We start from the raw sequence: 16,596 nt of genomic DNA on the forward strand, positions 1-16,596 counted from the left end.
AAAGTGTCAGTTCTTAGTTTTGTCTGGAATAATCTGTATTTCTGTCTTCTGAAATAATCTGTCTTTGGTGTCCATTTCTGTTTTGGGAAAGCTTGGGAAGAGTTCTTTTCAAATCTTATGTTTACTTTATTGAATATCCTTGGCTGCAGATCTGGGATACATCATGTTACATCACTGAGCAAACAGATAATGTGGTACGTGGTCATGTTTTGCAGACCACTTCATCCAGCCAAACCTTACCCCATGTTCTCCATTCCATATCCACTAGTGTGAAGAGTTGATGCCCACTTTGATGGAAACATCATTATTATTATAATTTTTTGTCTAAGAGAAACATTTTTGCTGTGGAACAATGTAAAAAAAATCCACAATATGATTGTCCACTTTCCAGTCCATATCAGATAAGTTCTAGCCCAGAAAAGATGGTGGCTTTTCTCAGTGTTGTGAATGCAAGGCTTTCACTTTACATAGTAGAGTTTTAACTTGCACTTGTAGACGTAGCGATTAACTGTGTTCACAGTCAACTTATAATAGTTGCCAGACAGTGGTCATTGGGAAATGTAGTTTAAGACCACTGTGTATACCCAATCATGACACACACCTGGTTCCAATTAATCTGTAAAATGTTTCAAGAAAGTGTTTTTGAGGATTCCACAACTTTCCCAGTCTTTTGCCGTCCCTGTCTCAATTTTTTGGAATGCGTTTCAGGCATCAAATTCCAAATGAGTGAATATTTGCAAAACTACCATGTAATTTATCCACTTGAACCTTGAATATCTTGGCTTGGCTTGTAGAGTATTCAGTTGAATATAAGTTGAAAAGAATTAACTTTCCTGTCTGGAATATTCCCAGTGCTACACATTCAGTAAACACCTTCCCACTAGTCCTTCATATTTTAGTCCAGTTTCTAATCCACCAATTCTATTCAGCTTCCAGAAAGCAGGTGAACCTGTGACAAACATTTATTGGTTACACACTGGCACATAATTAAAGCCTATAGAAAATTGATAACTATATGAGAATATGAGAAGGAGAGCTGTGTTTTATTACCAGTAATCTAATCTGTTTGCTTGTTTTGATCATTTCGGACACTTCTTTGTGTGTCAACAACACAAGTATTTTGCGTTACATTTGACTATGAAAACTGATTTATAGATAATATTTGATTGACTGATCGATAATGAAACTCCGAAGAAGGCGAAGGTAGATCCGCTGAAAATCGGGTACCTAATCTTTCAGGCTGCGGACAAACATACTAGACGACAACCACGTCACTGTTGGGCGGCGGCATAACAGCGCGTGCGCATGACGGTCAAGCTTCTTTTTCCACTTCCGTTACCTTTATACTTTCTATTGGATGATTTTCTGCTTGATACGCCTCTTTGTCTTTGTAGCCAATTGTGGTAGCTGTTACTGACTCCGTCTTTTTACCGCTAAAACCAAAACTCGCTCCAGTTTTGCACTGTTAACCCGATCATATTTGTGTGTTTTAGGAACAGAAAGGTAAGTCTGACTTCTTGAAAGGTTTTATTTAGGAATATTAATATTATATTGGTGTCTTACTCAAACAACTGTTGTAACCGCTGCGCAATGTGTAGTCAAACTTTCAACCACAATCGAGTTCACTTCTGACCTGTCAAATACTGCAAAATATTTGAGCTTCTGTGATTAGGTTGTTCCGCAGATGTTTTCCAGACAGACAGTACCTTCCCTGACATATGCTTAGTGTTAGTTTGACCTCCAATTACTTTACTGTATAAGGAGATGGCGAGTAAATAACCAACGAAGCTAACCATTTTACCCGGAATCTGCGTTGTTGACTTCTTGTTCAAGATAATTTTCTCCGTTATTTGCATCATGGACTACGCAGCAGTGGTGTAGTTGGTAGCTATTACAGTGTGTTTGCCCTCTGGAAGAGTCTGACTGTGAATTCCTGCCTTCTCTCCCCCCCAGGTTTGTGATCAGTGTGGTGAAACTGAGAATGGGAATCTCTGGACTGTTGCAGTTTCTCAAAGATGCAGCAGAGCCCGTCAACGTTAAAAAATATAAAGGCCAAACAGTGGCTGTGGACACTTACTGCTGGCTTCATAAAGGATCTTTTTCCTGTGCTGAGAAGCTTGCTAAAGGGGAACCAACTGATCAGTAAGCTCTTCTGTCATTTTCAGGGAAAGAACACATATTCAAACTACATGAAACCTATTGTACTATGTCTTCCCTCTTATTGTTTGTCTTTCTAGGTATGTGTGGTACTGCATGAAGTTTGTGGATATGTTGTTGAATTTCTCAGTTAAACCCATCCTGGTGTTTGATGGACGCAATCTGCCTTCTAAACAGGAAGTGGAAAAGACTCGCAGAGAGTGAGTATTCACCCAAACTGAGCAGTAGTTTGGTGTACATTAAAATACATTCTGACCAGGGCTGCAATATGCAATTTCAATATTGCTTAATTTCACAGTATCTGAGTTAGGATTAACATACATTATCCCCATTTCCTGTCATTCCATAATGTCCCCAGTTCTCTCCTTTCAGCTTCTAAAGTCTATAGTATGTCTGCAGCAAGTGCAGTTAAACTCAACCCAACTGGCCAAAGCTGTTTTTTACAGCATTGCATTCACTGACCATCCTGTTTACTCACGTGTCTCCCAGGCGCAGGGAAGCCAACCTTCAAAAAGGACGACAGCTGCTGCGTGAAGGTAAACTGTCGGAAGCCAGAGACTGCTTCGGACGTTGTGTTAACATCACCCCCGCCATGGCTCATAACCTTATTAAGGTGTGGCTTCTGTCTTGATGTGGCAAAAAACATTTTTAAAGCTTGCACCGACAAAGTGAATGTGCAACCTAGATGACATAGAAATATAGGATAGTCATCCCTGAACACATCAAATTGTTTCATAAAATGTTCCATTATGTTGAGCACCTGACTCTTAGGCATTGCAGACTCTATGTCTTTGTACAGGAATGTAGATGTGCTCTAACATGAGATGCTTTCCTGGTCCAGGCTGCGAGGCAGAGGGGGGTGGACTGCATTGTGGCCCCTTATGAAGCCGATGCTCAGCTAGCCTATCTGACTAAAACTGGGTTCGCTCAGGCTGTCATCACTGAGGACTCTGACCTGTTGGCATTTGGCTGCAAAACCGTAAGTAGAACTTAAGCATTGAGTTCTAAACACTATGGCTGAACAATATGGTCTTCAAGTTTTATCATGATACACATAGGTATTTGCTCACCTATCCAAATTATCGGAATCAGGTGTTCCAAACACTTCCATGGCCACAGGTGTATAAAATGAAGCACCTGGGGATGCAGACAAACATTTGTGAAAGAATGGCTCACTCTCTGGAACTCAGTGAATTCCAGCATGTAACGGTGATAGGATGCAACAAATCCAGTCGTGAAATTTCCTCGCTCGTAAATGTTCCACAGTTAACTGTCAGCTGTATTATGAGAAAATGGAAGTGTTTGGAAACGACAGCAACTCACGTAAACTGAAGGAACGTGGTCAGCGGATGCTGAAGTGCATAATGTGAAGATGTCAGTCAGTACAGACTTCCAAACTTCATGTGGCAACAATAAATCAAAATTCTTATGATATGAAATTTATCTTGATAAATGATAAAACACATTATAAATGATCACCCCTTCAGTGGACATTTATAATAATTCAGAAGTGGAAAAGTCCTCTTCTTAAAATGATAAAGATGGAGCAGGGGATGGATGGATGGACAGGAAACTCAGCTGTATCCAGGGAGGGCTGTGGTCTGTTTGACTAGAAGGATTGTTCCCAGTTTACCAGTCCATCAACATTCTGATCCATGGGCCTCATCATAAAAGAACATGATACTGTCTCTGTAGGATGGCTGGACTCTGCTTTTTGCAATACTCATAAAAGAACTTTGCACTCCCCAGGGGTGGGAATTTATTATATAGCATTTGGTATCAGATTTCTTATCCTAATGAGATTTTGATTTATTTTTGTCACAAAAAGTTAAAATTAATGATGTTTAAAACCCAGTAAAGCTCCATATTTTGGAGATTGTTGTTTGAACTATTTTCTTCCACTGTTTGTTCAAATATGATTTGAAAATATGATTGATTGCAGTTGCTGTATGTATTTTAGTGACACAAATCAAACGTTTTGTGACTGGTGTCCTGAAGCCTATTACAAATGGGAATGTTTTTAAGAGCAGTATTTGTGTTTGTGGGACTATAATTGCTGTGACATGCAGTCACAGTCATACAGTTACGTGAAAAAAAGGAATAAGTAGTTTATCATCACTTTTATTGTTATCACATTACTACCACAAAATATTGTGATAAAACTTTAAGTCCATATTGTCCACCCCTATTACCTACTGGATGTCTTCCCCTGTCATTGTTTTTTGTGACATAGTTAATGTAATTATACTTTTTTGATAAGGATTTAGCAAACCTTCATTCACGTTAAAGCAATAACAAACAGTGTGTGTGGTCGACTTAAATTGTCAGTAATAATTTTGCCCTAATTAAACAAAGTCCCCACCTGCATCACTCAGCTGTGTGAGGGGCTGAACGCGCTTCATCCTTTAATAGCCAAGTCCTCCATGCTCTGCTCAGGCACAGGCCAGAGGAAGAGCTGAGTTTTCAACAGGAGTTTAAATGATTGTGGTCTGAGCGCTGCAGACATGTAGAGGTGAGTTAGTCCATGATACTGGAATCGCTGCAGCTCTGTAGAAACGTTTTCTCGCTGTTGTCTCTGTAGCTATGCGTTCCGTTTATGATTGTGTCTCTAGCATCAGTATAAATAGCACTTCCTATGTCCCAGAGGCCCTTATTCCATCACCACAGATTTCTGCGCTGTACTATTTTTGCCTCATGAAAGCAGCAGAATCGGTTTCATTTGTTAACTTGGAAAGAGTAAGACATGTAAGTCTGCCACCAGATATTCTGATAGGAGAAATATGCCCATAAATGTTAATACTGATGTATAAAACTAAGCTGTACATATCTACACTTTGGAAAGATCGTCAGTGGCTGAAGAAAGCTTTTGGTGTTGAACGACTGCTTGATATTTTCCAGTAAAGGCAATTTCCTTGTATCATTTGTAATTTGATGGATGGGAATATTCTAAAATCCGCTGCAGGATTTTAATGCCAGTCAGCTACTGCCGGGTATTCGCTGCCTGGCAGGAACAACGGCTGACCATCTTCGTCTTCTCCCCTAATATTTTGTAGGTGATTCTCAAAATGGACAAGCAGGGCAATGGAATAGAGATAGATCAGAAGAACCTGGGCCGCTGTCGCTCCCTGGGGGACGTTTTCACAGAGGAGAAGTTTCGCCATATGTGCATCCTCGCTGGCTGTGATTACCTGCCCTCCCTGCATGGAATTGGCCTCGGAAAGGCCTGCAAGCTGCTCCGGCTTGCCAAAGACCCTGACATTCTGAAGGTGTGTGCACAAGCTGATAGCTTCTTTTATTTTTCTCGTGGTTCTAAAAACTGGGGAAAACTAGAAACTTTTGTAAATGTACAATGTGGTAACTAGGGATGAGACAATTACCATTTTCATGATTACTATGACTCTCCTACAGTTTGTAAAACAGTTTCAGATACCCCAAATTCAAAAATCTGAACTTGGTATTAATTATAGACAATAATTAATTTTTAGATGCAGTTTGTCAAGCTGGTTGGTGATTATTGTAGACTTGACTACCGTTAACTATAAATGTCAGTCTTAGGTGATATAAGTATGTGTTAAAATACCAAAACCATCTGTTGCCTCACTTTATTCATTAATTTAATGAAGTTTGTCGCAAGACTGCAGGAAGAATCTAGCCAGGTTTTTGTGCTACATATCTACACATCTGCCTGGTATATTATCCACTAATTTTATCCAGGTTTTCCCCATCTGAAAGCACATGTAGCTTCTCTAGCTTCATCTTCAGTTTCACAAGATGTTAAAGTAGATACTAACCAAAAGTCCAACAAGAAAGTTCCCACTTCTCTGTCTTTAAAACCAGCAGAAATTGACTATTGTAAGTAGTCAGTTTTGTTTCATTGTGATTTTTGTTATGAATCATTTTCATAGCAAGAAATAAACATGATAGGAAAGTGGGGGAAAAAAAATCTCCTGCTGATCCATCCAAACACAAGACGGGGACTTCACTTAACGGGAACTGTTGTGTTGTCTTGAACCATAAACTTTAGGCATGTCATCGTAAGTTATCAAGCAGACGAGATAGCTATTTGTTTGTGGCGTAATGAACGCAAAAAAAAGATGCAGGAAGCTTGAAGCAGCAGCAAAACTGAAGCCTAGAATCTAAATGAATGATTTTTGGAGTAGATTTGAGTGTGAGTTCTTCTCTTCCTACCAGGTGATCAGAAAGATGGGCCAGTACCTGAAAATGAACGTGGTCGTTCCTGAGCAGTACGTTGAAGGATTTGTCAGAGCCAATAACACTTTCCTCTACCAGCTGGTGTTTGATCCTGGCATGAGGAAGGTGGTGCCCCTTAATCCTTACCCTCAACACATCGACCCAGCCTCCCTCAACTACGCTGGAACGTACCCTTTAGTGTTACATCGCACCTCAAAACGTTTCCCCTTTAGTTTTGTCTGGATATATAAGGCATTTTAACTTTCTTCTTCTTTTTCTTGGATAGTATTTATTCCTTAATGGCAATGAATTCAGAAATCTAGGAGATGACAAAGGCTTGGATATGGCCTTGGGAAACGTTGACATCAACACCATGGAGAGGATAGATGACTTCAGTCCAGACAGCCCCCGTCCACAGGTAGCGTTCCTACAGCGAATGATTGTCCCAGTGCAAAAAAACCGAAATCCTCACGTTTAATTTTACTTTGGGAAATATCTTTCTAGGTGTGCAAAGCTCGCAGCAACAGCTGGAGCAGCTGCCCAGCTGTGGCAGGACTCAGCATCTGGAGCAAGAGCTTCACGCCAGGTTCTGCTGCTCCTCCCTGCCCTGACGTTTCCACAGAGAAGCCACCCTCCACCAGGGGGCAGGAGAGAGTCATCAGCCTGGACCACCTGAGACTGCAACACAGAGAGCAGCCACTGAAGAGGCTGAGAGAAGGTAAGCTGGTCCGTACCTGCGCTGTATGGTCTCATTGTGGCCACATACATGTATGTGAAAGATGCTGAGTCAGGGGGAGAAAATGGTCTGGCATACACACTGAGCTGCTGGAAGACAGACCAAATTAATCATCTAGCCGTGCATAAATGAGAGTTATTGTGGTAAGAAGAGTACAAAGTACAGTGCTGCAAGGTGGGCAGCATGGCGCGCCCAGCGTTGCAGCAGGACACATGGCATGCCCCCCAGACCAGAGAATCTGAGGCCATAGGATTAGGCTCCACCCCATGAAACTGCTAGAGCCCCCAGCGGTGGGACCCACCGCTACATGTGTGGGCCAAGAACATGGCCGCTGTTAAAGTTCAGCTCTGTACTGAGATTTATAATACAATAGAGATGGGTGGGGCCAAATGTTTGTCTTCACCTAGAGGGTTATAATACAACAAGGATAGACATAATCAATTGTTTGACTCCACCCAAAAGCTTCTAATGGAGAGCGGCTTGGTGAATGTTTGGCTTCACCCTTAAATGCATAATGCAGTAAGGGTGGGGCTAGCCAAATAATGAAGGGGGAGGTGGGCTTAAGATGGAATGTCAGGGTTTTGTATTTGGATCAGTCAGAGTATTATGATGCAATAGAGACAGGCTGGTGAGGTTTAATGCCCCCACAAATGTAGAATGGATGAAGGATGATGAGGTTAAAATATTTCAGTCAAATGCATGCTGCTGTAGAGACAGGTGGAGTGAAGGATTGTAGAATTTAATGTATGAAATGAAAATCCACGGGAGTAGATGGGTAGTGCCAAATGTTTAATTATACCTTTAAGTGTATAATTGAGTAAATCCGGTTGGGTTTGAAAATTCATAAAGGGGCAGAGTCAGGATTGACTCCATTCGGGCCGGATGTTGCCAAATTTGTCTCAGCCCTGAAATGCATAAAGTAGTAAGAATAGGTTGAGTCAAAGACTCACTTATAGGTGGAGTTAAGGTTGACTAGGGATGGGAGAGTTCAAAGACTCTGGTAGGAATGCAGTCAGGTTTGAAGAGCATGAGGCCACACAGCAGCCTAATGCAACCCAAATCCAATGTTGTTTTTACCCAGATATGACCCATATTCAACTTCTTCATGGTAGTATTCTGATCTTTTTAATCACACCAAAATATCTGACTTGTGCCACTTCCATATCTAAATTGAATACCAGAGCGTCTGCAGTCTGAATGGTCATGTCACATTGTATGACTTTTACATCATAAATCTGCATCAGAAGACGCCAGACGTGGTAAATCTGGACGTAAGCGTTGATGTGTGATCACTTCGTTCTTCTGTGATGCGGGCCGATTTGGGGTTGTAAACCGTTCACATACAAGTCTGTCAGAAGTCGCCTTTATTTAGTAGAGTGAATGGCTACGCCGGGGGCGGGGGGAAAGAAAAAAAAAAACTAAAAAAAACTAAATTGACCTGCTGTGTGAACGTAGCCTCAGACACAGAAAGTGGAACGTTAGCCTCCGCCCTGAAACGATTCAAATTTTGGTGATCGGTGGGGTCAAACGCTCAGAGGTGTGGCTGTGTTTGGCTCCGCCCACAACAACATAATACGCGGGGAAGCGGGTTGCTAGGGGTGAAATGAAGCTCGTTATGCAACAGGAGGCAGTGAGCTCAAACGTCTGACTCAAACGTCTGACTGGGTTGAAGTCCAGTGTTTTGACTGCACCCTAAAGCATATAATGTAGTTCAGATGGGTGGGGTCACGTGTTTACCTCTACATGAAATTGCCAAATGAGATGACTTCATTGAACTCGGATGTTTTTAAAGTTACCTGAAGTGAAGCAGTGCAGTAGGATGTTTGACACATGAAGTCCACCAGGATCAGGGGCTGCATCCGCCCAAAAGAACAAAGCTGGGGATGGAGTCAAAGACTCAGTCAAGGTGGGGTTAAACTTGGCTCCGCCCTGATTGCATAATGCACTGGGATGGGTGTTGATAGATGCTCTTCACTTTGGAATGAAACATTTTATTGCTATTTATCTTTGAAAATAAAAAATATATTTCATATCATATCCACCTGAATAATTGAAGCATAATATATTTTGTGCAAAACTAGAACTCTGTAGTTGGTCTGCCCTTGTCGTGATTTTCATTAAAGTCTGTTTAATAAATAAATAATCCAAATATAAAAGAAAAGATTAATAAGTAAACACACGTTTGTTATTTGCAGGACTCTAGTCTATACAAACGTATCTTTTTTTTTGTCTCCTTGTAAGATTCTTGTGTATCGGATCAAGAAGTATTGCAGCAGTATTCCAGTTCAGGGCTGAAACGCTCCAAATTAGAGCAGCGACAAGACAAGCCGGCCTCCAGCAGCCAGCCTCGGCCACGGAACTGCTTCGCCTTCGTCACCCTGCTGCAGCGGAGAAACCACGAGTCCCAGGACGATGGCAGGCAGGTCACCCACAGCAGGTGATGTCACTGTTAAACCACGTCATGTAACTGGCTGTACGAATCTTAATGCAGATGACTCTTCAGTTCTCTAAATCATTACAGATGATTTTTTTTTTATTTTTAACTGGAATACTCAGATATGTCTTTTAAAACTTCTCCGAAGAAGATCTTCAGCCATGACTCTCAGTAACCTCTGGCACCAGCCGTCACAGCCGCATGCAGTGAGGTCCATTTATGTTCACACACCGACACTAGTTTTTTTTTTTTTTTTTTTTACTGAAACACATTCCAACTATAGTTATTTGATGGACACAACATGCAAACTTTCAGCTTTCATTTGATGGTATTCCAGTCAAACTGGATGAAGGGATTAGGAGTGTCGGCTCCTTGTGCTGTCTTCCTTCTTAAAAGGACAAAACGTAAATGGACAATTGACTCAAAGGCTGTTTCTAGATGTGGGAAATCTGTTCATTTAGATACAGAATTTTGCTGTAAACGGATGACATGCAGTCAAAGGAGCTCTCCATGCAGATAAAACAAGCTGACAGACAAATTTCAGAGAAAAACAAACCAAACAAATCCAAAACGGTTCAGCGAGAAGGAATTAAAATGAAACGAGCTTTGAAGCATTAAACCATTTTACTTGCTTGCGTTTTAGAAACTTTGTATAGATGATCTCCTATAATCTATAAATTGTGGAATTTGAAATTTTATTTACTTGTTTTATTTCATTTTGCTCACTTGAAGGATTTTAAATACTTGCCATAAATGTACAAACATGACTTTACATTTTTTTCCAAGGACCAGGTATGGTTTCAAATGCTTGTTGAACAGTCATTCGCAATAATCAGTGACCCCAAAAAATAAATATGGGTGAACGGCTGGACCACATGCCATACTTTGGTGGAGAAAGCCATTTTTAAAAGCCTGAAGTTCTTGAAATATTCCACTATACAACACTATGGGATAAGTGAAACACTTGTGCTCTGTTGCCGGATTGTTAAGACTTTTTTCTTCCACTGAGGAAGAACTGTTTTTGTAAATAAGAACTAAACTGAACTGATTGGGCTCTTGAAATTGTTTTACAAGCTGCGATTTCTTGATGTACTCCAACCATCATCCCAGATGAGCTTCATAGGGATTTCCATCCGTCTGCCTGCCTGTCCGTCCGTCCGTCTGTGTGTGCGTGGTTGGGTCGTTGGCTCAGCAGCCTAAGTAGGGAGGCCCAGACTTTCCTCTCCCCAGCCACTTGTTCCCAGACCAGCCGAGAAACATCGTCCCTCCAGTGTGTCCTGGTGTGCCCAGAACACCTCACCAGCCAGGTATCCAGGAGGCATCCTAACTAGATGCCCAAGCCGCCTCAACTGGGTCCTCTCGACATGAAGAAGCAGCGGCTCTACTCTGAGCCCCTCCTGGATGACTGAGCTTCTCACCTTATCTCTGAGGAAGAGCCCAGACACCCTATGGGGAAAACTCATTTCGGCCGCTTGTATCCGTGACCTCGTTCTTTCGGTCATGTCCCAAAGATTGTGACCATGGATGAGGGTAGGAACGTAGATCGACCGGTAAATCGAGAGCTTTGCTTTTTGACTCATCTCTCTCTTCACCACAACAATCTGGCTTCTCTGCAGACGCTGTGCCAATCTGTCTACCAATCTCCCGCTTCATTTGTCCCTCATTCATGAAAAAGATCCCGACACACTTAAAATCCTCCACTCCACGCAGAGGGATTTGCTTTGGTTTTTATGTTGGTTAAACTGTGCTGTATGCAGCTACACTACAGTTCATCTGATGCTGTAATCCTTTAGAGGTTTGTGAGAAAGAGCCCACATAATGAACTGCCAGCTGAAGCATTTCTCATTGTCTACCGGAAAATGTATCCATCTTTAGCGCTGCATGTGACATCATCAGTTGGTTGGCAGGCTACAAACAGAAAAATCACAATGTGTTCATAGAAATCCACACCCTTTTCTCACTGCTGCTTAGGTTTCTCACGTTTGGTTTGTATTTCATCTAGGCTCCTTAATGACTTTCATGACAAACAAAACTCTCATTTTAATATCAACGTCCTCAGTTGCATTTGAGCCCAAAATTATTTCTATCCCTGGTAGATTTTAGTTTAATGTAATCTCAACAAGTAAATTTGGGGTTTGAAGCGACAGCATGTAACTTTTACAAAAATATGTTCTTAAAACTGTCTTCGTGTTGTAGGAGTAAGTGTGTTTTCTCTGTAGAAAGAGACCAGTGAGATGGGTTCAGGAAACTGATGGACGGACTAATGACCTGTCCCAACTGTGTTTAGGTGTAGAAGAGAGAAATAGTGCTGAATTCCCCCAGAGGAATGCTGCTGGTAGTTGGCAAACAAACCACATTGGGCCAATTTGATGGTGTTTGTTCATTAGTCTTTTTTGACAGAATATGGATTGTTTTTTCATTAAAAGGACAGCTATGGCTTATGCTTAGTCAAACACTTCTTAATTATTTATTTATTTATATTTTTTTTTAATAGTTGTTTTAGAAATAAATTAAGCATTTACACCCTCGTTGGTGTTTCCCTGTTTTGTTTATTTGTGCTCCAATAGCAGGTCACAGCTGACTGCAGACAGCCAGCATGTTTGGCCACGCTCTGTGTTCAATGACCTTTTGATAGATTTTCTTTCCTCATTCCTCCACTGCTTCAGCTCACTACTCAGACTTTTTTTTTCTTTTGTTTTTTTTGTTTTTGTTTTACCAATTGTGGTTCCATTCACACGTCTCCACCAATATATTGTTTCAAGGCATGTCTTCCAAAGCCTGAATTCTCAGTGTAACCTCAGCGTATCCTCCTTTGCAGATTCTTCAGCAAATCAAGTTCAGTAATTACCGAGGAGTCCGCTGGGGACCCGTCTCAGGACCAGTCTTCACTCAGTGAAAGCGATGGTCCTGATGTTCCACCTGTGGAGACCCCTAGCCCTCCTACGTCCCCTGCCAAATCCCCCCCCGCCTCATCCAGTGAGGGGCCGAAACTGTTCCAGTGGTCAGGCTCCTCCGCCTCCTCCAGTGCTGGGGTCTGCAGAGCGGCGAAGACCCCCTCAGGCCTGCTCGCCCTGCAGCAGTTCCACTACAAGAGAGAGACTTCCTCAGCTCTTCAGACAACTTGTCAGCTTTCTGCAGACTCGTCTTCCCCTGAGAGAAAAACTGAGAACGAGGATCCTCCCCCAGACTCTCCCCCTTCCCAGGATAGTGCTTACTTTTCCCAGTCCCTGTCCACTTCCTTTCACAAAGAGGAAGTTCTCCCCTTCAGCTGCTCCTTCTCCTCCCAGGAGGAGACCGTAAGTTCCAGAATTTTCTGCTGCCTTTACCAGTGTTCATAGCTCTGTTGGTAACTACTGTTTCATAAAGCATAAAGCACTGTGCAACTGTCAAATACTTTAGTCTGAAATGGTTCCCAGAAAATGACCATTAAGAGGAGAACATTCACTATGTTTTCAACTAGGTTTGAACACAGTATCGTCTTCTTCTTGAACATTCTTGGTGGTTTTCAGTGACAGCTTCCAGTTTGAGTTTTCTCTATATGAAAAGAACCCGAATCACCAGAGACAGTTTCAAATTCAGATTCTCATCATCCGATGCAGACCAAAGTGAAACGAACTTTGGTCTGCAGACGAACTGAGAGTTCGATTGCAGTCTCAATCAAACTCTCATTTTTTGGTTTTGGTTTCGAGAAGCAGGGATTTGTTTGTGTTTCTGGATTTGTTTCAAGTAATATTTGTGCAGACTTTCACATTTCATCTTTCAACATTGCTTTTTTCCCCCCCATCATTATGCAAGTTAAATCAGAACTGGAGTGATTAACCAGTGTTGTGTCACTGACAATTAGTTAAATGTCTATTAGATGCCATTTTACTAGCAGCCTAAACAACTGGTTGAGTAAGTCGTTGTTACCGAGCTACAACCTGTAGAGTAACTCATGCAGCAGCAGTGTCAGGTTTCGCCACCATGTCTCATAAAAAAAAAATCAAATAAAATTTTAAAATGAAAAACTGTGTAGCGTGAAAACTGGATCAAACAGAAAAGGTCTGTTTGACAGTATTTTAGATATTTAAAATAAAAAAACCTAATCAATAGTTATTGATAATTATTAATATGACTCATATGAAACACTTATTTTGTCATACTGTCCAGCCCTACGTTTAATGGATCAACCGAATCTTGATGCTGTTCATCTGCAGTGCTGGAAAAATAGTAACAACCTGGAAGAACGATGAACAGATAGGCTGGGAAATCTAGACTTTCGCACTGTCTCACACACACTGGGTTGAACTGTAGACATTTTCTGGGAATCTCTGGTTCATGGTCTTATGGGTTTCCGTTTGTGTGTGTTTTTTGTTGTTGTTTTTTTTGTCAGGAGATGAATTCAAGCACTGATTCAGAACCAGTGACAGAAAGCCCTGCTTCCTTCACAGAGACCTGTAGGAAACCTGGCATGCTGGGGTCAAAGGTGGGTTCACACTTTTGTTTCTTTGTCGGTTTCATTTGTTTTTTTAAAGGGACAGTGCGTCACTGCAAGTATATTTATTTTTACTTTCAGTTCAGAGAGTTCTGTTACGTTTGTTGAAGTGAACAGCTGATTTAATGAACTATTCAGACCTTAGCAAATCCTTTATACAAGTAACAAGAATGTTATGAGATCTGGATTGGCAGTGACTTAAATCATTACAGAACATATGATCAAGTAAACAGAATCTTTTAGAATGAACTATGAGAGAAGCTGCCAGACTTTACTGCATGTAGTAGTAGTGGGAACCCATCTGTCACAAAGTTCCTCAATTCGCTGTATATGTGGCCCTTCACTGAACGGGCCACATATACATTCCTAGAAGTGGAGAAGTGGTGAACATGTGAGCGGGTTTTGGGCCGTCTGACAGAGTTGGTTGCTTTACAAAGAAATCTAAACTTGGACGGAGACTGTAGAGTACTAATGTGCTAATATTCTCTAAGCTGCTGCAGTTCATAGGAAATGTTTAGAAAGTGTTTAGAATAGCCAGATCTTCCTTCTGTGACGTGAACATGCTGTGTTCAGGTCTCCGGACTGTCCAAGCCGAAATCCAGCATGCGGAATCAGGCGGTGAACATGTCGACGTTGGGCCCAGCCAGAGCCAGCGGTCTGAGGAAGAAGACTGCAGGTTCTGGGAAGAAATGTTCCTCAGCCAATAACGAGAACAACCCCGGAGTGCAGGCTACTATAAGCAGCCTCTGGAAGAACTTTAGCTATAAAAAGTAAGGGAATAATGGACAATTTGCAGTGAGGAAAGATGTTTTCCATTGTAATAAAGTAAATTTTCAGATGTCATATTGAATATGTTTTTTTAACAGAATTCAAGGTTTCCCCCAGAAAACTTGCTAAGCCTGGTTGTTGGGTCGGGTCATTCATCCAGTGGCCCGTCGTGTTTTTGAGTTGAAAAAATGTTTAAAGTTGACAAGAAATTTGAAAATATCACTTGATAATTATGTGTTATTCAGGTGGAACCTGAACACCAACTATAAAGTCTTTAAAAAATGCTAACATTTTAAAAAAACTTAAAAAAAAAAAGCAATGCTTTGCCTGGTGGGGACACAAATAAAGCCTGGTGGCCCGCCAGGCTTATAATATACTGAAGGAAACCCTGTAATTGGAATGTTGCCCCCTCCGTGTCACAGAGCAGCTGTATTTTTTAAATTGAGATTAGATTACACACAGGTGGGCTCTGTTTAGTCATTAGCAGTCATCAGACAACTTCTGACGGCAATTTGTTGCTCTCAGAAAAAGGGGGATGAATACTTTTGCACACTGCACCTTTCAGTTTATTTGTAAAAAGTGCTTTGAATCGTGTATTGTTTTCTTTCTGCTTCACAATTGTGCACCACTTTGCGTTGGTCTTTCACAGAAAATTCCAATGAAATATGTTTGTGGTTGTAACGTGACAAAATATGAGAATGAAGCGAGTGTTGGCATTAAAAGGTGTAAACCCACCGGATCTCATATACACATGTGTGTGTGTGTGTGTTTTCAGGGAAACTGTGAAGGTCAGCTCCTCTAAGAAAGGAGAGCCGATGTCTCCAGTGAAAGACAACCTGCTGCTTCCTCAGTCTGCATGAGGTCAGAGGGCATCGCTTTGCTTGCTGCTCTGAGAGCAAAGCTTTTACACATACCATGTATGTTGTCAATAATTTCTCATCAACTTGTAAACTGTAGTTTTAAATAAATAAAAACCTCCTCAGCATCCAAACATGTCCCATGTGGAGTTTTTCACAGAGCATGGTGATGTGGGCTGTAGCTGCTGCCGCTGCCTTACAGGCCCTGAGGTAAAGTTACTGTAAAACACACAGTGTGTGCGTGTGTGTACATCTGATAAAATGCCATTCCATGGATTCTGTTACTTAAAATCAAGCCACAGTAATCATTGGCCTCGTATTTCTTCCTGAGTGAACAAGATGCCTGGATGTGAAATTTCTCTCATTTCTGTAGTTGGTTTTGTTCTTGGTATTTGTTCATCTGAGGCATCTCTGGCTTCAGACCTTTGGTATGTCTCCTAACATGATTCTGTTCTCGTGCGCCGAACCAGAGATGACAGATTTAAAATTCTGTGTGCTGATATAATCTGAAGGGTATTTATTTTGAGCCAGGCGTGTCTAAATGTCTAAACTTTTCATTCCATGTGCGTTTCTTTACGGTTGCCACTTCTCTTTCCCGCAATAGTCTAAAATTGTGACTAAGTAAGACAAACATTGATTGCTGGATTCCTGAGCAGGTGTCCTTCATCACTTAGAAAGCTGGAGTTTGTATTTGTCTGCTAAGCAGGTGAAATGGAGACCTTCCCCTTGAAATGGTTCTTATTCTTTCTAGTTGACCATTAGAGCCTCCTTTTATCTAAAGGAGATTATCACGGTTTCTGCCATAAGTCACTCCAGTCTTGTTGTGGGACAGAATACCTGAACTGATCCAGATACCGGTCTGAGCGCGATTAGTGACTGCAGAACGTCGCTTTGTGCTCCTGTAACACGGTGTAAAGCCAGTTCATTTTAGATCAATTATCATTTTTGTTGCTTTAACTCAGCTTTTTGTTGTTGTTTT

General features: G+C 41.5%; 1 protein-coding gene across 2 annotated transcripts; it reads left to right on the forward strand.

The window, feature by feature from the left end:
- The first annotated feature begins 1,367 nt into the window (after positions 1 to 1,367).
- On the forward strand, positions 1,368 to 15,751 carry exo1 (exonuclease 1). 2 transcript variants are annotated; one of them, XM_088013148.1, is made up of 14 exons: positions 1,368 to 1,503; positions 1,954 to 2,142; positions 2,238 to 2,357; positions 2,647 to 2,770; positions 2,999 to 3,136; positions 5,211 to 5,423; positions 6,448 to 6,536; positions 6,664 to 6,766; positions 6,853 to 7,066; positions 9,326 to 9,521; positions 12,337 to 12,814; positions 13,891 to 13,983; positions 14,566 to 14,762; positions 15,536 to 15,751. In XM_088013148.1, exons 2-14 carry the CDS (start codon positions 1,982 to 1,984, stop codon positions 15,618 to 15,620), a joined length of 2,211 nt encoding a protein of 736 aa, XP_087869274.1. In that variant the 5' UTR covers positions 1,368 to 1,503; positions 1,954 to 1,981; the 3' UTR covers positions 15,621 to 15,751. The 2 variants fall into 2 exon arrangements, with proteins under 2 accessions (XP_087869274.1, XP_014859170.2); XM_015003684.2 differs by having other exon boundaries at positions 1,369 to 1,503; positions 6,349 to 6,536.
- The last annotated feature ends 845 nt before the right edge of the window (positions 15,752 to 16,596 follow it).

The sequence above is a fragment of the Poecilia mexicana genome, unplaced genomic scaffold, assembly GCF_051168715.1.
Source record: "Poecilia mexicana isolate PSO_F unplaced genomic scaffold, ASM5116871v1 scaffold_15, whole genome shotgun sequence".
Lineage (NCBI taxonomy): Eukaryota > Metazoa > Chordata > Actinopteri > Cyprinodontiformes > Poeciliidae > Poecilia > Poecilia mexicana.

What these genes read in the sequence shown, in the direction of transcription:
- exo1 (XM_015003684.2), top strand. Translation starts at nt 1,982, where the DNA reads ATGGGAATCTCTGGACTGTTGCAGTTTCTCAAAGATGCAGCAGAGCCC. An exon ending in TGGCATTTGGCTGCAAAACC is followed by an intron (nt 3,137 to 5,210) that starts GTAAGTAGAACT and finishes AATATTTTGTAG; the next exon opens with GTGATTCTCAAAATGGACAA. An exon ending in AAGACCCTGACATTCTGAAG is followed by an intron (nt 5,424 to 6,348) that starts GTGTGTGCACAA and finishes TCTTCCTACCAG; the next exon opens with GTGATCAGAAAGATGGGCCA.